The sequence below is a fragment of the Motacilla alba genome, chromosome 4 (assembly GCF_015832195.1).
Source record: "Motacilla alba alba isolate MOTALB_02 chromosome 4, Motacilla_alba_V1.0_pri, whole genome shotgun sequence".
NCBI lineage: Eukaryota > Metazoa > Chordata > Aves > Passeriformes > Motacillidae > Motacilla > Motacilla alba.
Window position 1 is genome coordinate 26,485,408 of NC_052019.1, and position 18,482 is coordinate 26,503,889.

Sequence of the window (18,482 nt, forward strand, 5' to 3'; positions counted from 1 at the left end):
AGCCTCCCCAGGAAGGAGGACAGACAGAGGAAGGTGGGCCACATGGTGGGCCACACTTACCTCAATCTCAGACACTGCCAGCAGAGGAGGAAAAAAATCACACAGAAGATTTTGAATGAAGAAAATGTAAGCCCAGACTTTCCCTTCAGTCACAGAAAAAGAACACCAAACCTGAACTCTCTGCTTCCTTATGCCTGGCACGCTGAGGTGAAATGGATATGTCAAACTGATTCCTACTTCATCCCCATCACCGTGGTCAAGGAGAGGAGGTGAGAGGGGACCAGGATTAATCCTTAGTCTATAGCTATGCCATTTAGCTTCCTCAGTAATTTGTAAGACAGGCAGCAAGTCTGTTCAACCTTAAACCCCTAGAAGCCTTCTGTGGTGGCATGTATGGGCCTCAAAGGACTTACAGACTTCAGAGCTGGAGACAAACAGGGACCTTTCTGTACCCTGGCCCTTCAGCAGGAGATCTGACTATTCAGCAGTGTTCAACTGTTTTATCCTGAGTCCTGCTACTCTCCTGAAAACATGTTTTTCCAAAGGGACTTTCTGGTCAGTGTTAAAGTCATGGAATTTTTGTTTGCCAATGCAGGGAGATAAATTGCACAACAACAACAACAACAACAACAACAACAACAACAACAACAACAAAAAAGGCAAGACAAAAGTCACTGTTTTATAAGATCTGTTGTCATCCAACTACCATTGTCACAAGGGACAGGAGAAGTGAATTCTGAGGTTTTACAAATCTCCCACACAGGGGTGTGTATTTTTTGAGGGAGGAAGAGATTGTCACAAAGATTGCAGAAGCTGGAGTCCATGACATTTTATTCATATTGTTTCAACTCATTCACCCACATGCCCTCAAGGGATGTTCTGTTTTTTTTAATTGCTGTTTCTGCTAAAAACCGCGCAGTGTAAATTAGTGTGGTTAGATGCTCCTTTCTCAAAAATATTTTTTTGGATCTCTACTGTTCTATCTCTCTGCTCTATAGGTGTGAAAAGCAGACATTTTCCCGTGTATGCAAAACCCTGTTTTCTTCCAAATTCATTAAAATTAAATTCAAGAGAGTGATTTGTTGAAGTCAGTGGAGTAATACCTGTATAGAGCTAAGTTAAGTGAGGTAAAAGTCAAGCTTATTGATATGGCTGTTTTTGTAACTTCTTCCATAGCATCCTCTGTTTGAGTACTGGAATAGCAGACAGAACAACTAGAGCAAGGTTCTGGAACTAAACAAACCAACTAAGCAAGAGGAATTGAATTACACAGGGAGAGAACTTATGACCCCTATTTTTTTTTGGCTTGTTTTATTCTCACCATTTGTAGTGGGTTTTGTAGGACAATTTTCAAATCTTTTAAGAATTTAATTCCAGATAGTAATTTAACTAGGCAGAGGATCAGTTGATAAAACTCTGATTAGATGTCAGCTCTTCAGCTGAGCTATTTCCATGGTCTGCCTTAACCAATGTTTAGTCTAACAGACAAATGTTTAGAATTCACCAAGACTGCTGAAGTGAAAGTAGTATAAAGGGAGTCTTAGCAAATCTGGTCAACCCATAAAGATTTCCTTGCTTTTAGCCTTCAGCTCCACGTGTTTTGCTGAAGTTAAGTTCTACAGCTTAAACTCACAATACATTACTCATACATTAATCCATAAATTTAACGTAAGAAACATAATCAGCTCAGAGCTTTGCAGTGCTGCAACAGTGCACAGTAATAGAGGGCACATGGCTTGGTGTCTTCAATACCATTGGAGTCAACCACAAGGGTCCTTGACAGATCAAGTCAGCCAGTTTCTCTCTTTTCTTCTTCCTCTCCTTCAACAAGACAAGACATTCAAGGGAATTGTCCTTTCACTGACTCTTTCACTATTACACAGATGAGACAAGGATGCAGACAGGGCCTTGCCACCACTACAACAATGAGGACACAGTTTGTGCAGCCCCAGCAGAAGTGTCTATTAATTGATTGATTAAACCTACCAACTCCAAGAGGTTTTGAAATTACAGTTGGTGTTGTCTATTTGCAGTTCAACCCAAGAGCACCTAATGTTTCTAAAACAGTTCAGTTCTCCTTTACCAGACAGAAGAAACATGTTGCTATCATGCTGTTCAGTGTTCAAAGCCACACTTCCCTGATAACCTTGATCCTTTGGTATAGCTGATCCTAGTGGGGCAGAAGTGTGGGAGAGGCAAGAGGCAAGAGAAGAGGTGTAAACAAAATAGGAATTGAGAGGAAGCAAGAGAAAGACAAAGATTTAGTGTAGCCAGGAGCAGTCACATGGAAAATGGCTGAAGAAACCAAAACACAGTCTGGTACTGGTCACGACAGAGACTAAATGAGCTTTACAAGTCTTGTCAAGAGAAGCTACAGAAGAACCTATTTAAAGCTCAAACCTGCATCTTTTCTTAAAAGATAAATAGGGCAGAAGCAGCCAATTCGTAGTTGTCAGGTAGCATCCAGAGAGTTTACGTAGCACTGCAAAAAGATAAGCATCTATTTAAGAGTAAATTGTTCTTTTTACCCAACATGCAAACAAATCAAACACTTTCATCATAGGCTAAACCCTTTTACAGTCAGCTGTGAGTCCTCTTGGTGCTGTAAAGCACCACAGGGCACAAAATCACTATGATGTTTTTTTTGTTGGTTGTCAACCTCTGTTTGCTGGAGATTTGAAAAACAGAGGAGACATGTAGCACAGGAAGATGTGAGCAACAATTAGCAGCCCTTAACAAAAAGCAAATCTGTGAAATGCATTTTCTGTCTGAGAAAGAGACTGTTAACCTCTCTGCAAATACTGAGTTAGCAAAAATATGAAGGATGCAACTTAGCATCTGCTGGCGAGGAGAGGTGAGAAGACAAGAGGACAGGACATTTTGTTGTGAGGTAAATGGAACAGGAGCAAGTGTTTTTTTCAAATATCTGGTATGGATTACAGTTCATCAGCTCCAGAAGGTTACTCAGTCTTGGCCTCCCCTTATAAATTTCTTTTGTTCACTTGGGTCGCTTCACTATTATTTGAGCCTAGATTATAAAAAAGGTAGATCTGCAAGGCTGAATTTGTTTGCTTTCTCATCTCAACACATTAAGTGCAAGTTTATATGTATACAATATATCTTACTAGATGCTGTGTCCTGTTCTGGTCTGTTCTCTTCTGATTTATTTTGAGCTCAAAGACCATAACTGTAAGTGCCTTCAAACTTACAGATACTTAGGCTACTGGGGAAAAGCAGAAAAAAAGTGAAATGCAGCAACAATTACTGTCCAACTGCATTACACTCATGCCCTGGAAGAATAAAAAATGTGCTGGAATTTAATCTCCTCTGAGGGAAGAAACTGAAAGCAGCATGTTTGCCAGAAACTGCGTACATTCAATCCACTAAAATTCATCAAGATATGCAAAATTTAAATGCTATCTAAAAATGGACACTGAGAAAATTGACAGACATGGCACCAAGGAAAGTACATTTGTTTGGTCATATCTTTGACCCATGACAGCACAATGCAGGTGGAAAGCAGAAGTTGAGAACACAGCATGCTCCCAACACTGGGGGCCATGTGGGATGCACAAGATTCTGCCATTCTAATGGCAGAGTCCACGCTGCAGCAGGGGGCCATGGGTTGCAGTAGATACCATGGAGCACCCACAGCAGAACCTTCTCAGCCTAGCTAAACTGATTTACTAATTTTATTAGTATCAATATTTCCATCACAGCCTGGTTGGGAGTAAAGTAGCAGCCACTGGCACTTTCAATTCTGCATCCCCTCAACAGATCTCAATGACAGCCTCAGGCACAGCAGCACCAAGAAGAAAGGAAACACCAGTATATGCACACTGCATTTGAAAAAGAATCTTATCCACCCTTTCTCCAGCAGTGCCATCTTCCCACTGTAAAAACAAACCAGGTAGTAATGATTGAAGGAGAGATGTGCCAATTGTTTAAATCAGAACCAGAGGTGACGCTCCTTTGGGAGCTGACAAGGGCAAGCCACAACAAACTCCTGGGATTTCTGCTCCCACAGCAAAACCTGCCTGGCAAAGGGCTGAGTTGCAACATGTGCTTTTCATACAGAGCACTTATTTTTGACTGTAATTTAGTCTCTTGGCGGGAGATGTTCATACATATCAAGCAAAACAGCCTTGCTCATCCATATCAACCTACATATCCTCATATAAGAGCAGCAGCACAGCACACCCTCTGCTTCCAATGGTCTCCCATGGATCCCAAGACAGATTTGGTTAATCATGCCCATCTCCTCTCCAGAAAAGCCTGCTACACAAGGGATGTTTTCTGACCTTTCATATTGCTGAATTATAAAATCCACAAGTGAAGAGGTCTCTGTGGACATTTCTATGAAACCATCCCACTACTCCTTTTACATGGGAAGGAAAGTTAAAACCAGTGGAATATCACCAGTGCTCACTGGATGTTAAAAATAACATATAACAGTAATGCTTATCACATATGGGAGAAGAAAAGAAAATACCTGAATTATGCTTTCAAAATTAGCACTGTCTGTTCTTAATTAAACACAAAAAACCCATGCCTCAAGTCTACTAATCTTATCCATTCACTAAGTTCTGCAGAGGAGAAAGGAGAATACAACACTTGGAGCAGATTTCCCTTGTCTTCTATTTAAGAGGTTGCTAAATTATTGAAATTCTACATTAAAAATACATTGTACACTGTCTAGTGAATGATGGGACTGCAATGCATAATATAGAGCATAAGCTCCACAATACGTGCACATGAAATGACTTGCTGATCTAAAACACTTGCTTCCTGCCAACATGATTTCAAGAGAGCTGAGGAGAGAAAAACAAGTTACTTTGTAACACACTAATGATTGAATTTTGTAGCTGAAATTTGTAGCTCTAAAGGCATTTTATTCACTTATTTTTCATTATTCAGGTAAATAACATGCTATAAATCAGTAGAAGAGCAAATAAAAATTAAGATGGCTCCAGCAACTGCAAATATCTTGTCTTAGCCTACTCCATACCACGTGTCACAGCAATGTTATGGAGCAAGACAACTCCATTAAAACAAAGGAGTAAAAGGAGATTTCTGACTCCTCTCTCAGGTATCCTCTATACTCAGCCCAGTGCCTTGATAAAAAGAGAGAATGGGAACAGATACAGCCAATAGCAGTGTGTCATTGTTACAAATCTGGTTGTCTGCCTGCACTGCTGAGAAGAGCAAGACTTTATCAATAAAATTTGAGGATTCTGCCAGCAGAAATCCTACCAAAATGACAAGAAACTTTCTGAATGTATGACTTGACTTGCCCACTATTACAGTCAGCCTACTTTCTTTCATATGGGGAGGAAATATTGTACACCATGTAAAAGTTATGGATGATTTACAGATTTTTTTCTTTGTGCAAAAGTTGTACATCTGTTGAAATCTCCAGCCATTTCACTGGGCTGCTGCTGAACTTGCCTTGCTCTGTATTCAAAATCTGTTGTCAATCAATAAATTAAATGAATGGATAAAGCATGTTCTAGGGAGAGCCCAAGGATTCACTAGTGAAATGCAGCCTTTACCAGCTGCAACTTGGCTGAGGCCAAGCGGTTCATTCAGCTTTTTAAGATGTTGTAAAAACAATTCACTTTCTTAATCCCTAAACAGAGTTCAGATCCAAACCAGGAAGTCTTTGGTGGTAGTGGGGGTTTGGCACGTGACATGTCATTGACTAACAGATACCTCCACTGAGGTAGCAGTTCAACATAGAGGGACCAGCCTGGATCCTCCTTTTGAAAGAGGAAGCCCCAAGCAGTCACTTGCATGCTGCCACACAGGCTGTTCTTAGTCCAACATTGCCGGCGATGTTATTACAAAACCTCTGGGTTTGTGTCCTGTGCTTGTTGGCATCCTTGTGCACCCAGTTACTGCACGGCTCCAGGAGGCAGTTCAGACGTGCTGTCACATGCCAAGATGCAGAATATCAGTTCTAGCTCCTGAACAATAGCTCTCATCATGGAGAAGGTCATGAAATGCAGTTGGCTACTCTGTGGACTGGGGACCTTAGAGGCAGATTTCCGCAAAAGGTCAAGAGTGTTAAAGATATCCAAGAAGACCCTCAGACCTGCTAGTCTGCTTCCCTACAGTGTAACAAGCTGTGTTGTGGCTGATCTCAGAACCAGTATTCAGAGCAGGATTTAAGCTACGACAGGCATAAGAGCTCTGCAAGAGCAGTGCTTATCCTCACGTTGCAGGACAGCCCAGTTCTGGCAGATTTGTCAGAGAAATAGCTCAAGGAAAAATATCCTTGTCATGCTGCCAGTGCCAGTGTTAAACTAGGTTAATTGTCAGAGAGATGCGGAGGTCGGCCAAACTTGCAGCATACGGCCTGTGTGGCTGAATGTCAGGCAAGAAACAAGAGTCTGCTGCTTGTGAGTGATCACCAGCCTCCTGCAACTCCCACCACCTCATTCCTTCCTCCTACCCCACCAGACCTTTGGTGCTTTGCCCTCTTTGGTCCCCATTCCAAAGTGGATTGCCTGTTGTGAGGGGGCCTCCAAGTGGGGTGAGTGTTTGACCCCTCTGTGCTCCTGATACATGGACCAGGCATGTAAGCACCATTATTTTTTAGCAACTTACAGAAAAATCAAACATAATTGAGACATAAGTCAGTCATGAAAAGAAACCTTTCTGCCAGCCATAACTGTTGCATTGCCTTTCCATTTTGGCAGGGTTTTAGTGGTTTTTTGGCTGGCTGAGGTCTTACTTTTGGCAATAAAATATGTTTGTTGAGACTGACACTGGCCAATGTCAGACTTTTCCAAAGGTGTGAGAAGCCTTGAGAAAACAATCCAGAAGAATAAAAGGTCTCATTCTGATCTCAAGTGTGTGTAGGTAGCTGTGATTGGAGTAAAGGTAACTTTCTTGTATGCATAGAAGTAAATGAAGCAGGATCTTTCTCAATCTATAACTAAAATGCCAGTTTTCCTTATACACAGAATTCTCAGGCAGAACCAACAAATTCTTAATACTCTCATGGGGTTTTTGGTTTCTGGAGCTGTCCTAGACAAATTTATTTCCGAACCTAGAATCACAGCGCTGGGGAAGAAAATGCTAACCAGTAACACTTAATCATACCACAAAAACTCAGCACTCTCTAACCTATGCAGAGAAGCCAGGAGGGATGTGCTGGTGGGGAAAGGTACCCTCTCTGTGAGAAGGTGGCAGAAGGTGAGGCAGAAACCCAGACTCCACTGTGCTGCTACAGGGCTGCAATTAATCTTTGGCTGAAGAGTGACCAGACCCAGACATTTACAGTCAATTAAATGACAGCTTTCTGCTGCACTCCTATGCTAACATAAAACACTCTTGAATGTAACACAATATACTTTGAAAATTCTGTTTGGGCACTTCAATACTAAGAGTTTAGATTACAACTCTTTTTGTACTTTTAACAATAATACAGCATATTTTCAGTTCACCTACATGAGATTCTACTTTGGGGCTTTCTGGCCTTATTTGTACTAATATTTCGAGCTTTCCTGTGCAAATCTAAAGGCTGGAAATACAAAGGAGCACAATAGAGGCAGGACCAAGGCGTGAAAGAGGAGGGGAATAAGCAAAACTAAGGACCAGAAGAGGTATGAGGCAGAGGACAGAAGTAGAAGGGCAAGGAAGAGGGATGGTAGAGAAGGGTGAGACTAACTGCAGTGGAGCACTAGGCTGAGAAAAGCACACTAATAGGTCTTTGCTGGAGATTTTGGGGGATAGCTCAGAATTCTGAAGGAAAACCAGCTCCATGTTTGGCCCCTTTGTGAAGCTGTAGCATAGGGATGAAGCTAATGGCAGCCCGTGACACACTCATGCCTTTCTATTTTAATTCACCTCAGTTTTGCTTTCCAAGAGACATCCAATTCTAACATCTTAGAAAAGACCCTCTGAATTTTAACTCAGTCTGTTTTGTCCTGGCTATTTAATGTAGATATCCTAAACATTTCATTTATATTGTCATTCAAGAATATTTTCATTCAAGCCTTGATTTCCAGCACTTTCAGCTTTAATTAATCTCACAGTTTATCTTTGACACAGATTTCCATAAACACAGCTTTGCACAGAATAAGGAGGCCACATGTGGCTTTTGCAGTGGAATACCACATGAGCCCAAAAGGTGCTCCAGGCTTATCAATTTTGTCATGAGTATTGCATGTCCTGTGCTCCCCAGCCTCTGTGTGGGGAGGATGTTTTACAACCATTGACTTGAAGCCAGACATGAGTTTCCCCACTGAGTTGAATAGAAATTAAAGTTGGCTGCAGAGTTCAGTGCTGTAAAGGTGCTGGGAGAGTGCACCTCACTGTTTTTACCATAAAAAAGATGTGCTCAATGGCACTAGAAGACAGCTGGCACCTGCATCTCTTCTTTTTAAATTGAATAAACAGAGAAACTAAATTTTACTGGTTATTCTAGTCCAAAGTGCTGATTTGAAGTTTAAGATAGTAGTTATTGTATAAAAGTTGTATGGGGAAACTCGATCCAGTTAATTTGGTGGGATTCCTTTGACTGTTTCATGCAAAACTCAAGAAGCGTAAGAAAAAAAAAGTACTTTTTCACACATGGGAGTAGGTTGTGCATTTCCACCTAACAAACAAAAGATTTTAAAAAACAATGGCTTGATTCAGATTAGTGGAGTAGATCTAGCTGATGTATTACCAGCAGGGACTAAGGCCAGGAGCTGTTTAATCCTTGGAGGGAGAGAGTGCCAGCAAGAGTGGCTGCCAAGGACTCCCCCGTGCCTGAGCTGTGCTGAGCACACGCAATTCCCAGCACCACCCGGGCACTCGCTCAGTCAGCATGGCCACGTGCTGAACTGGGAGAAGGCTGAAAAGCACCCCATGCTTTCATGTGACTGATGTCCTTAGGGAGACAAGGTGAGGTTATTTACTGCCTAGTCTTGCAACCTCCTCCCCCTCAATTTTATTTCTAAGTGGCCCTTTGAGCCAAAAGTGCAGAAAGTGTGGCTATTGAGCCTGCTGCATAGCTTGTCCTATGAAGTGAGAGGGATAGCAATAGCGTGAGCAGTGCCAGCAGGTCATCTCACTCAGGAAAGCCTCCTAAAAGTGACCACAGACTGCCTCTCCATCCACATACCATGTTTTTAACTGGAGGGAATAAGATACCTCAACCCAAAAGAATGTTGGGGCAAGTATTTCCTCTCTGAAGATATGTTAAATAAGACAGAAAGAGAGCTGATGCCTTTCCAAGTCTTTATAGGTATATAAAGAAGAAGGCATGGATCCTGGGGTAGGGTTTCCTCAACACCCAAGTAGGCCCTTACAATGGCAGGAGACACTGGATGGGTGTGGCTACATTCCCCCATCTACCAGAGATCCCTCAAGGTAGATGTCACAGGTTTCTCTTGCTCTTCTGCCTGATGTTTTCCAAGGCCTTCTCCTCAAGAGGGAGAACCCTGGCTTACCACATGCTGCTTTTCACTATTTGGCAAAGAGCAAGGACAGGAATAACATTTGTGTCAAGACCTGTGCTTAAGGAAGAACAACAGACAATAGCCAGGGAAGGGGTTTTAGTGCAGGTGACAACATCAGCGGGCATGTATTTGCTTCTTGGGAATACCTGTAATTATCAGACTGCTAACAGACAACTAAAAATAGTGGCACCCAACATCTACCAATAAAGTGCCCCTACAACCTATCCACACACCTCTCTCTCCTACCTGTGTGGCACCCAGATGAAGTGCAAAGGTCTGGCACAGCCTTTCCCCAACTTCATTTCTCCTCTTCAAATCTCTGAAAATCTCTTTATTTCTTAGCCAGATTCCAGGGCCTGTCTCTCCAGATGGGTTTTGTGCTGTGCTGTAATCCCTATTCTCCAAGTAGCCCATTCCACATTTAGGAACAAAAATGGCCTGTAACTAAAGCAAACCTCAGCAATGCAATACAAATAACATAACCTTTGAACAGAATAGAAGGGAAGAGATGGATTGTGAGAGAGAGAGGGCAGTGTGAATCCCAGCACCCTTATTCTTCCTCTTGTGCCAGCACCAGTGATGGTAACTGCATCCCCCACTGTCCTCCAGCTCTTTCCTGGTTGCTAGCAAACCCATCATCCCACTCTGCCTCCTCAACTGGTATTTCTGGCGGATGACAGCCAAGAAAATAATGAGTCCTGACTGAGGCCAGTATTTGTACTCGCCAGCAACCAAAGATAGTGCCATAATGAAAAAAATGCTTTCTGCCTACTATGGTCTAGTTTTGAGCCACAGTGCAAGCCATCAGACACACTACACACAGCAGGGACTCTTCAGGCAGGTGTGGGGAAAGATTCATAAAGCTGCTTGTTTGGGGTACAAAAGTTCTGTGGCAGTTAACCCATGCCCCTGGGTGTCAGGCTGTCCTGGACACCAGTGGCTTACCTGTTTCACTCATAAAACTGCATTAAAATGCCTGAGCAGTGCCCAAGCAACTGAAGAAGCAACCTGTAGGTCATAACATTTGTATAAACTGATTAAACAGGACTGAAAACAGTATTACTCTTTTTCTTTCAACTGCTATTATTAGAAAGGACCTTGAATCCATCCCACTGATTAGTATATCAATGCCTTGTGCAGCATCCAGCAGCAGCCAGAGGCACTACATACACGTGAAGGAGAAGGAGAAATTCCTGAAAGGAGGTCAAACTGCCTGGTGCCCATTTGGATTGTGTCAGCCCCAGTAAATTCCACTTTCTGTGGCCCTGGCTAGAGGCAGAGTGGTGTGGGAGGCCCTGAGCACTGGCTTCTGGCAGCAGAATGCCAGATAGCATCCAGGGCTGGGTACTGGAGAGGGGATGTGCACCTCCCATTGCTGACAACTGAAGATGCACGTCCAAGCCCCAGTCCACACCCACTCCGTTAGAACAACTGCAGACATCCAGCACAACTAACATCTCTGTGGGTTAGAAGGCTAAATAAATAAGAGATGAATAGCTACTGTACATCATAGCCCTTTATCCTGGGAGAATCAGTGAACCTGAATTCCCCAAGAAAAGCAAGTAGGCTACATCTGTGCCTGTGCTCTGATTAATCTCATTGGTTTGTTTTCCTGGAAACTAGATGTCCCAGATGCCATTGTTTCCATTATAAGTGTTCATCTGCCCTGTTTTGAGCTTGATTGCTCCTGTAGCCTGCTTGGCTTTACTGTTTTTTGTTTGTTTGTTGTTTGTATTTTTGGGGGTTTTTTTGTTTGTCTTTTTTTTTTAATGAACATTCTTAAACAAAATGTCAGTAAATTAAAATGAGGACATAGCTGCAACCCTCAACACTAGATTTGTTAAATGTTTAAAAACACCTACAGCATACAGAAATCCTAAGCTGTTGTATGCAGTGTGACTAAATTATTAATAGCTGCCATGCACATCACACAAGGATTTCAAAAGGGGACTTTGTGTTTCTGCAAAACACTGCTATTTTTGTCTGACAGTAGAGACAAAATAATTCGAAAATTAGTCTCTTTGGTACTAATCACAACTGTTACTAAAATATTCCCACTGTAGGCATAATACAGTAATTTTTCATTTTTGAGAGAATTAGACATTTCACTCATTATCTCAATGAAGATCTTAAAAGTTTACCATTTGTTAAAATACAAACAACACATCATTAATGAAAACATAGCGAAACAAATATCTATTTCTAGTCATAAAAGCTCTTCTAACTAGTACAATAACATTCAAGCACAAATTAAAGTAGTAACATTTACAGAAGATACCATAGAATATTTGTTTTATGGGTTGGAAAGACCAGCTATGGGGTCGTTTGAGGTGGTTGTTTTAAAAGCATGAAGATATATGAATGGATTGCTACAGTTAAATTTGTTTTACAGAAAAAATAACATTCTGCTGTGGGCAAAAACAGAAATACGGGAAAATTCTCTTCTGTCTCAAGTGAATTATTTCTGGTGAAAGGCTTCTCAGCGTTTTGCTACAGGCATGCAGCTTTACACACAGAACATTATGCATGTACACAGACAGTGCTCTACTGGGGGTGTCTATCCTGATGCCCTCCCTATACCCAGATCCCCAGAAGCCTATTTACAGGAAATAAAGGAAAAACACGGATTTGGAAATGGAAATAAACCCCAAACCAATGAACATCTAAAACATCGGCACAGAAAAACAAGTTGATGAGGGAAAAAGCAGCTTCACTCAGCTGCTTCCAAGGCAGAAAGCAATGGGGACGTACTGCTATTATTAGCCCTCCGGATGGGAAGCAGCACGGTGTGAAGCTGTTGGCAAGACATTGCAGGATTTTCTTCACACGTATGCACAGGCACAGACACACAGGCAGACAGACCCCCCGAAAGGCTCATGGCGAGCCCCTTCCCGCCACTCGGGTCAGACAGACAGACAGAGAGCACGATGCCAGCGCGACTGTGCGTACTCACAGCTCGGAGTACAAGAAGTGCAGGTTGCCCACATTGTCTATGTAGTTTGCAGGACTTAGCCAAGGTAGGACCAGTAACAGGAGAGCCTTCATTTTCTGTGCAGTGCTGGCACTGCTGCTAGGTTTCCTCCTTCCCACCGTCTCTCTGTGCTGGTGGGACACACCACGAGAAGCTTTCGTGCCAGCCAAGCCCCTTCTAAGCAAGCCTTTCCATTTCAACGCAATGGTAGCACATTATGAATCGAGCTTAAATCCCTTAAACGAAGCTACACTGCAAAAATCATTGACCTGTAAGAGGATTACTCGATCTGACTCTCAGATGGGTAGATGTGAAGGTTTAGGGACAGCACAGCGTGGTTGGCGAGACAGTGACTTATGCTGCAGAGGAGAGCGATGCTCGGGGAAGAGACCTGCCTCCTGCAGGATTCAGAGTGGTTCTTCAGAGGCAGCTGGTATGTTTACATCACTGCCCACAAGCAGATGGGTTACGAGCTAAACTGCATCACAGAAGGGTGTAGCTGTCTGACAAGGAGGGGAAAAAAATGCCCCCTGTGGAGTTTTGTAGCTGGCGATATCAGAAGACCACACCTTTTTAAAGTAAAACACTGCAAAAGATCACAGCCAACTGCTGGCTGTTTGCATCTCAGTCTAAATTCCCCAAATCCGGTCAGATGTTTTTGTACAAACATAAATCTTGTAATAATCCAAGGACACGTCTCTTCTCAGGATTTTTTTGAAGGATGCAAGAGCAAACATTCTAATAAGGATGCTTTCAGTTGACTGCTCCATGGTAACCAGTGTTTAAAAAAAATGGTAAAGTTCTCTCATCAATTACAAAGCATAAAACAGCAAGCTCACCTTGTCCCATCAGTGACCTCATCTCTGATCAGGGCAAACCTTTGTTTTCTCTCTGAGAACCAGGACTGGTCTGAACCTGAATAATGCAAGTAATGTGAGGACTGCTGACCACCCTGGTGACCCTAGCACAGTCTACTTTAATTTATTCACCGAGAACACAAGAATGTTCTGTGGAGATATCAGGTGGGCTCTGAACTGTTCTCACTGCAGACACCAAATATTTATGATGATTATTGTATTTTTTATTGGCAAAATCACACATTTTCCCTTCCCTCTATTGATTCACAAGAGTTAAAGAGAGCAGCATTGGCCCAGTCTATTTAATCTGTCCCTAGGCATGACAGAGCAGAACATTCTCCTCCTTGCCATTAACTGGAGATGGGGTAGCAAGAGAGGTTTCTGCATTTCCAACAATTAAATTAGGCAGAGGCATAAGAAACCTTGGGTGATAATTAATTAATGTTGTGCTTAAAATAAAATAAAGGTACTATGCAGTGTCTGCAAGCACAAGGATGTAGAAGTCCACCTTTAGGGATCACTCAGAATGTTCCCTCCTATTTCTTCCCTCAAGTGGGAATGCTAGTGGGGTTGCAGTACCTATCCCCTGGAAAGCTGAAACCCCCAACAGCAGAAGTTCCCTGTGGTTTCCTATTCTCCTGTCTCTGCCCTTTGGCCTTAAGGTAACTCAGAGCTCCCAACCATTCTGAGGAAAGAAAAGCCATGTCATGAGCAGCAAAGACGAAAAATGTCCAGCCTACGTAGCAATGTTTTGCACTTCACTACATTAGAGGTTTTAGGGTAGGAAGACCCTACTGCATCTCTCCAATCTTCTGCTCCTGGGGTTTGCAAACCTGGGACTGGCGCAGGGAGCCTGACACAGGGAAGAGGCAATAGCAAAAGATGGTGGGAATATGTTACTGAGACAATTCTTTGTATCTCTGCTTGGGCTCAGGCTAAGCAAGCCAGAAGAACAGGGTCTTGAAGATCCTGAGGGGAAGATCCCGGCCAAGCCACTGACATTCTACAGTAAGTGCTAGAATAAAACTTGCCAGACCTTTACAGGACCAAATCATTGTTTATAGCAATGCAATTCTGTTAAGATATGTAGTGAAGGGTACTTTTATTACCACCTTAAGGAAAAGAAACTAAGACACTGGAGTGACTTGCACATATCCACGTAGCAAAATCAACAATAGAAGTTGTGTTAGCTGTGTGACTTCCATGCAAAAACTAATCTTTCAATTTGCTTATTTATTGGGGGTTGGGGGTAAATTGGGAATAGGTGTCCTGCTAATTTAATGGCCACAGCATCATCATGTCAAAAGAATGAAGACAAACAGGAAGGTCTAAATCACATTAAATTCAGCTATAGGTATAGCAAAGGGAAATGGCATTTGCACTGGGGTTCAAGATTTTGTGGTTGGAATCTGTAGAGAAACATAATTGCAGTGACAACAGCTCACAGAAGACTGACAGTCCCCTTACCTGCATTTCTGTTGAAATAAACATTTGAGGACTGTTAGAGAAGTACTAATATAAGACAGAAAATGATGAGTAACTCTGCTACTTTGTCCCCTTAGCTGTACACAGTGGAACTCCCAGAGCACTGCTGGCCTGGGGCCTGCTGCCACTGCCTCTTGGCACAAGCACCCTCACAGGGAAAGCCAGGTCCAGAAATGTGGGGACAAGGGCACCCAAATCCACAAACACTGAACCTCCAGCATGTGAAAAGTGGTCTCATGACCTTTGCAAGGGATTAATAAACCCATTGCTAAAGTTTGTGGGTTTTTTTTGGTTTTAGTACTGCAAAGTCATCACATTTTTAGTTGGTTAGGATACCATAACTCAGTGAATATCTTCAAGTGAATAAATTCCCAGTGAGAATCCAGGTGTTTCAGGAAATGAGGCCTCCAGTGCAAATGAGGACATGTTGAACGGCAGGCTGCAGAGCCATTTCTGGTTGTGGGCTCGCAGGCTGTGAAGTGTGCATGATGTGAGCACACCTCCACCCTCTGGCTCACCAGCCTGCTCACCAGCCATGCTGTGGTCCTCAGTACTGCCATGTCTGTGCAGGACAGTCTGGAGCCCTATGCTGGCTGCTCAAGGCTTCCTTCATGTTGCACATGCAGAAGTACACGCCTACCAACAAAATTTACACCTGCAAACTTCAAGGGAAGTAATTTCACTGGGTAACAGACACAGCTCACAGAAAAGGGCACATCTTAGACCCCATCTCTCCTCAGTCCTGAGGTGCTGTTACACAGACTATGTCAAAGTGTGAGTCTGCTGTCAGAAATTACAGCCCTGAAAGTACCTCTTTACCTTTCTGCCTTCCTCACAAAAGGCAGAACATGCAAGACAAAAGCAGCAGCACATGTTTTTAATCTGCAAAACAGAGAATCATTCAGTTCTCTCATTGCAGAAAAACCACACTGCTCCCTGGAGAGGTTTCTCCCAGAGGCAGGATTGAGGGTGTCCTGGCTCCCAGGAAGGATAAGGCTGGAGAGGGAGTCCAGCCAGATTTCCAGACTCTGTCTCTCTGTGAGCCCCATGGTGCCCTGGGTAAGTGCTCACCTGGAAAAAAGGAGCACTCAGGTTCAAAGACCAATACCAAACTGGAATATTTTCTGCTCTACTTCTCATATAGGTCATTTGTGAAAAATGTTTGAAGAAAGGGCAATTATAAAACCCTTAATGTGCTATTAAAATATTTATAATAGCTCAGCTTCCCAAAACATGCAGATCTCTTTGACTACATACACATTGTCATTGTGCAGCTAACCACGAAGTATTCACCCAGAACTGCCAACGATAGCATGAAGTACCTTACATGCATTGATGCATTTGATTCTAAAAAAAGGGGAAAGATATAGCCTATATCTTGGATTATAAATGGACTAAATTCAGCTCAAAATTAATGATACTGTGTTCATTGGGAGTGAAATAAACAACTCTTTCTTTACATTAACTGTCTGTTTTGACCAGTATTAATTGAAGATATTTTTTCCTCTAATCAAATGAAGGAGTGAAAAAAGTCTATCAACAGCAACTTACTGGGTTTGGAAATGCTGTTCAAGGTGACCACGTTGCACAACCTCTGAGCAGTGTTCTGTGAAAGGGCAGCTAACCATTAGCTTATCCAGGAGGTTATTCACTAGTATGCTGGACTTCCTGCACGTCTGGAGAATCACAAGCTTGCGGTCCATGGGACAGAAGTCTTTTTCCAAAAGGAAGTTTGTAAGGCAGGCTGTACAGAAGGTGTGACCACAGAGCGTGTCTAATGGCTGAAGCAAAGGTTGCAGGCAAATGTGGCATATCAGATCATCATCTACTTCTTCGGTGTAGCTGTACAAGTGGTTTTCTTCCGGTAAATGCGCTTGGCCGCAGGTGACACAGAGTGGCGCGGAGCTATCCTCCATTTCTTCTTCTTTCTGGCTCATAATCAGAATTGATGCAATTCAAAAGGGGGCAGGTGGGAACACCCAACCTGTTTTCTGTTCGTGAGAGCTGTAGCAAGGCTCGTGTGCTGTCAGATCTGTGGGGAGGAAAGCCGAAAGATTATGTTCTGGGTTGTGTTTCCTTACCATGCTTGCAGTATGTATCTGGATATGAAGTACTGTATCAGGTACTAATCAGGAAAGGATTGTGTCTTTGGGATGGGAGAGTAAAGCAAAGAAGGGGGCAGAAAAAAAAGAGAGAACTCAAGGGACATATTTTCTCATAAATCTAGCTTAATTCACACAGATACTCATTGTAAAGAAAGATATCAAGACAGGGAGAAATACTACAGGCATTTAATGGTTGAAAACCTGAAATTAGCATATAATTGCAATTCCAGTAAGATGATTTTGTGGCCACATTTCTTCTGCCAGAAAAGTAGCATTGTGTGTGGGCAAACACTGCAAGACTGTGTGCAGAAATACAGGTAAGAATAAAGGTTGCAGGCCAAGTTGCCCGTTCAGCACAGCAAGGGAGAGCATCAGCTTCACCTAATACACACAAGCATACAAACACTGTATTGTAGCCAGAGGGAGGATAATTTGGGTCATGAGAATTTAGAGCTTGGGGCCCTGTAGACCATTCTCATACTACAGCAGCAATGAACCTGGACCCCTGCATTCAAAGCTTGCCTGCCTGCAGTCAAACACTTGTAACCATCTGCAGCAGTGTAATCAGTTCAAAACTTCATTTGCTTTGCAAAGAACCAAACACCTTGCATACTGAAGTCCACAGCACAATGCTAAGTAGTGTATTGCTCAAAAGAAGGCCTATTCACTTTATAATTTGTCATACAGAAACCCAGTATGTCCCTAGCTAAAAACCCAATTAGCTCTGGCCACAACACCTGCCTGCTGGTATTTTAAAGATGTAAACTCTGTGGGTGGCTGTAAAACCAAAAAGTAATTTGTAGTTTTTACTTGATGAACCCCAACTGCTTGTTGGAGCACTTATGTCTCATTACTTCTATGCTTATTTTGATATGCCACTCTGAAAATAAACATGAAGATATAAAATATGCAATGGCCTAATTACTGCTCTTGCTTGAAAATTTAAATCTTATTTGCTGCTCTGCCTTAACACTGTACCCTTGCTTTCAGCTTGACTTAATTTGCTGAGACAATGTGTCAGCCTCAGACACCCATGTCTGAGGGCAAATGAGGGAAAGAATAATAAGAAAAATCTGACTATGACAGAGCATATTTTCATATAAATAAACCCTTATTTTTATGCAAAGCTCATGGGTTCTAAACCTGAGAAATTAAACTTTAACATGGCAGGTTTTTCTGGCATGAAGGTAAAATAATAGCCCCACTAACACTAACCAGATGTTTAAATGTCAAACATTCTCTTCAATGTTTTGCTAGATCTTATTCTTATGAAGCAATTATGTTAAGTGCCTGTTTTTGCTTGCAAGAGAAAGTTCTGCATAAGCTCTGTCTCCTGATTAGCAGTAGCTTCACTGGAATTAAAATCATTGCCTGTTAGGATCCTTGCAAATATTTAAAATAGGCCAAACTAGGTCAAATGTTTCCTTTTGAAAAAATATTCACCAGAGCTTTATGAAAAGCTATTTGTGAAGAAACAAACATCTCTCCATAGTGCAGGTAGCAGCTCCACCTGTTATCTTAATATAGGAATTATTATTTAATTCTACTAAGGTGACACACGGCAAAATAAAATGAGATAAAATATTATCGGGGCTAGGGTGGAGACTATCTG

The 18,482-nt window shown here is 42.3% G+C and overlaps 1 protein-coding gene across 13 annotated transcripts in view; it reads right to left on the reverse strand.

The window, feature by feature from the left end:
- Positions 1-18,482, reverse strand: part of LNX1 (ligand of numb-protein X 1) — a 123,760-nt gene that overhangs the window by 48,612 nt on the left and 56,666 nt on the right. For 10 of the 13 annotated variants that reach the window (XM_038135728.1, XM_038135729.1, XM_038135727.1 and 7 more), the window contains one exon: positions 16,317-16,797. In XM_038135728.1, coding sequence (XP_037991656.1) covers positions 16,317-16,702 — 386 coding nt within the window. In that variant the 5' untranslated portion in view covers positions 16,703-16,797. Of the gene's footprint in view, positions 1-12,405; positions 12,968-16,316; positions 16,798-18,482 lie in introns of those variants that run through there. The other 3 variants (XM_038135733.1, XM_038135735.1, XM_038135734.1) reach the window with 3 other exon arrangements.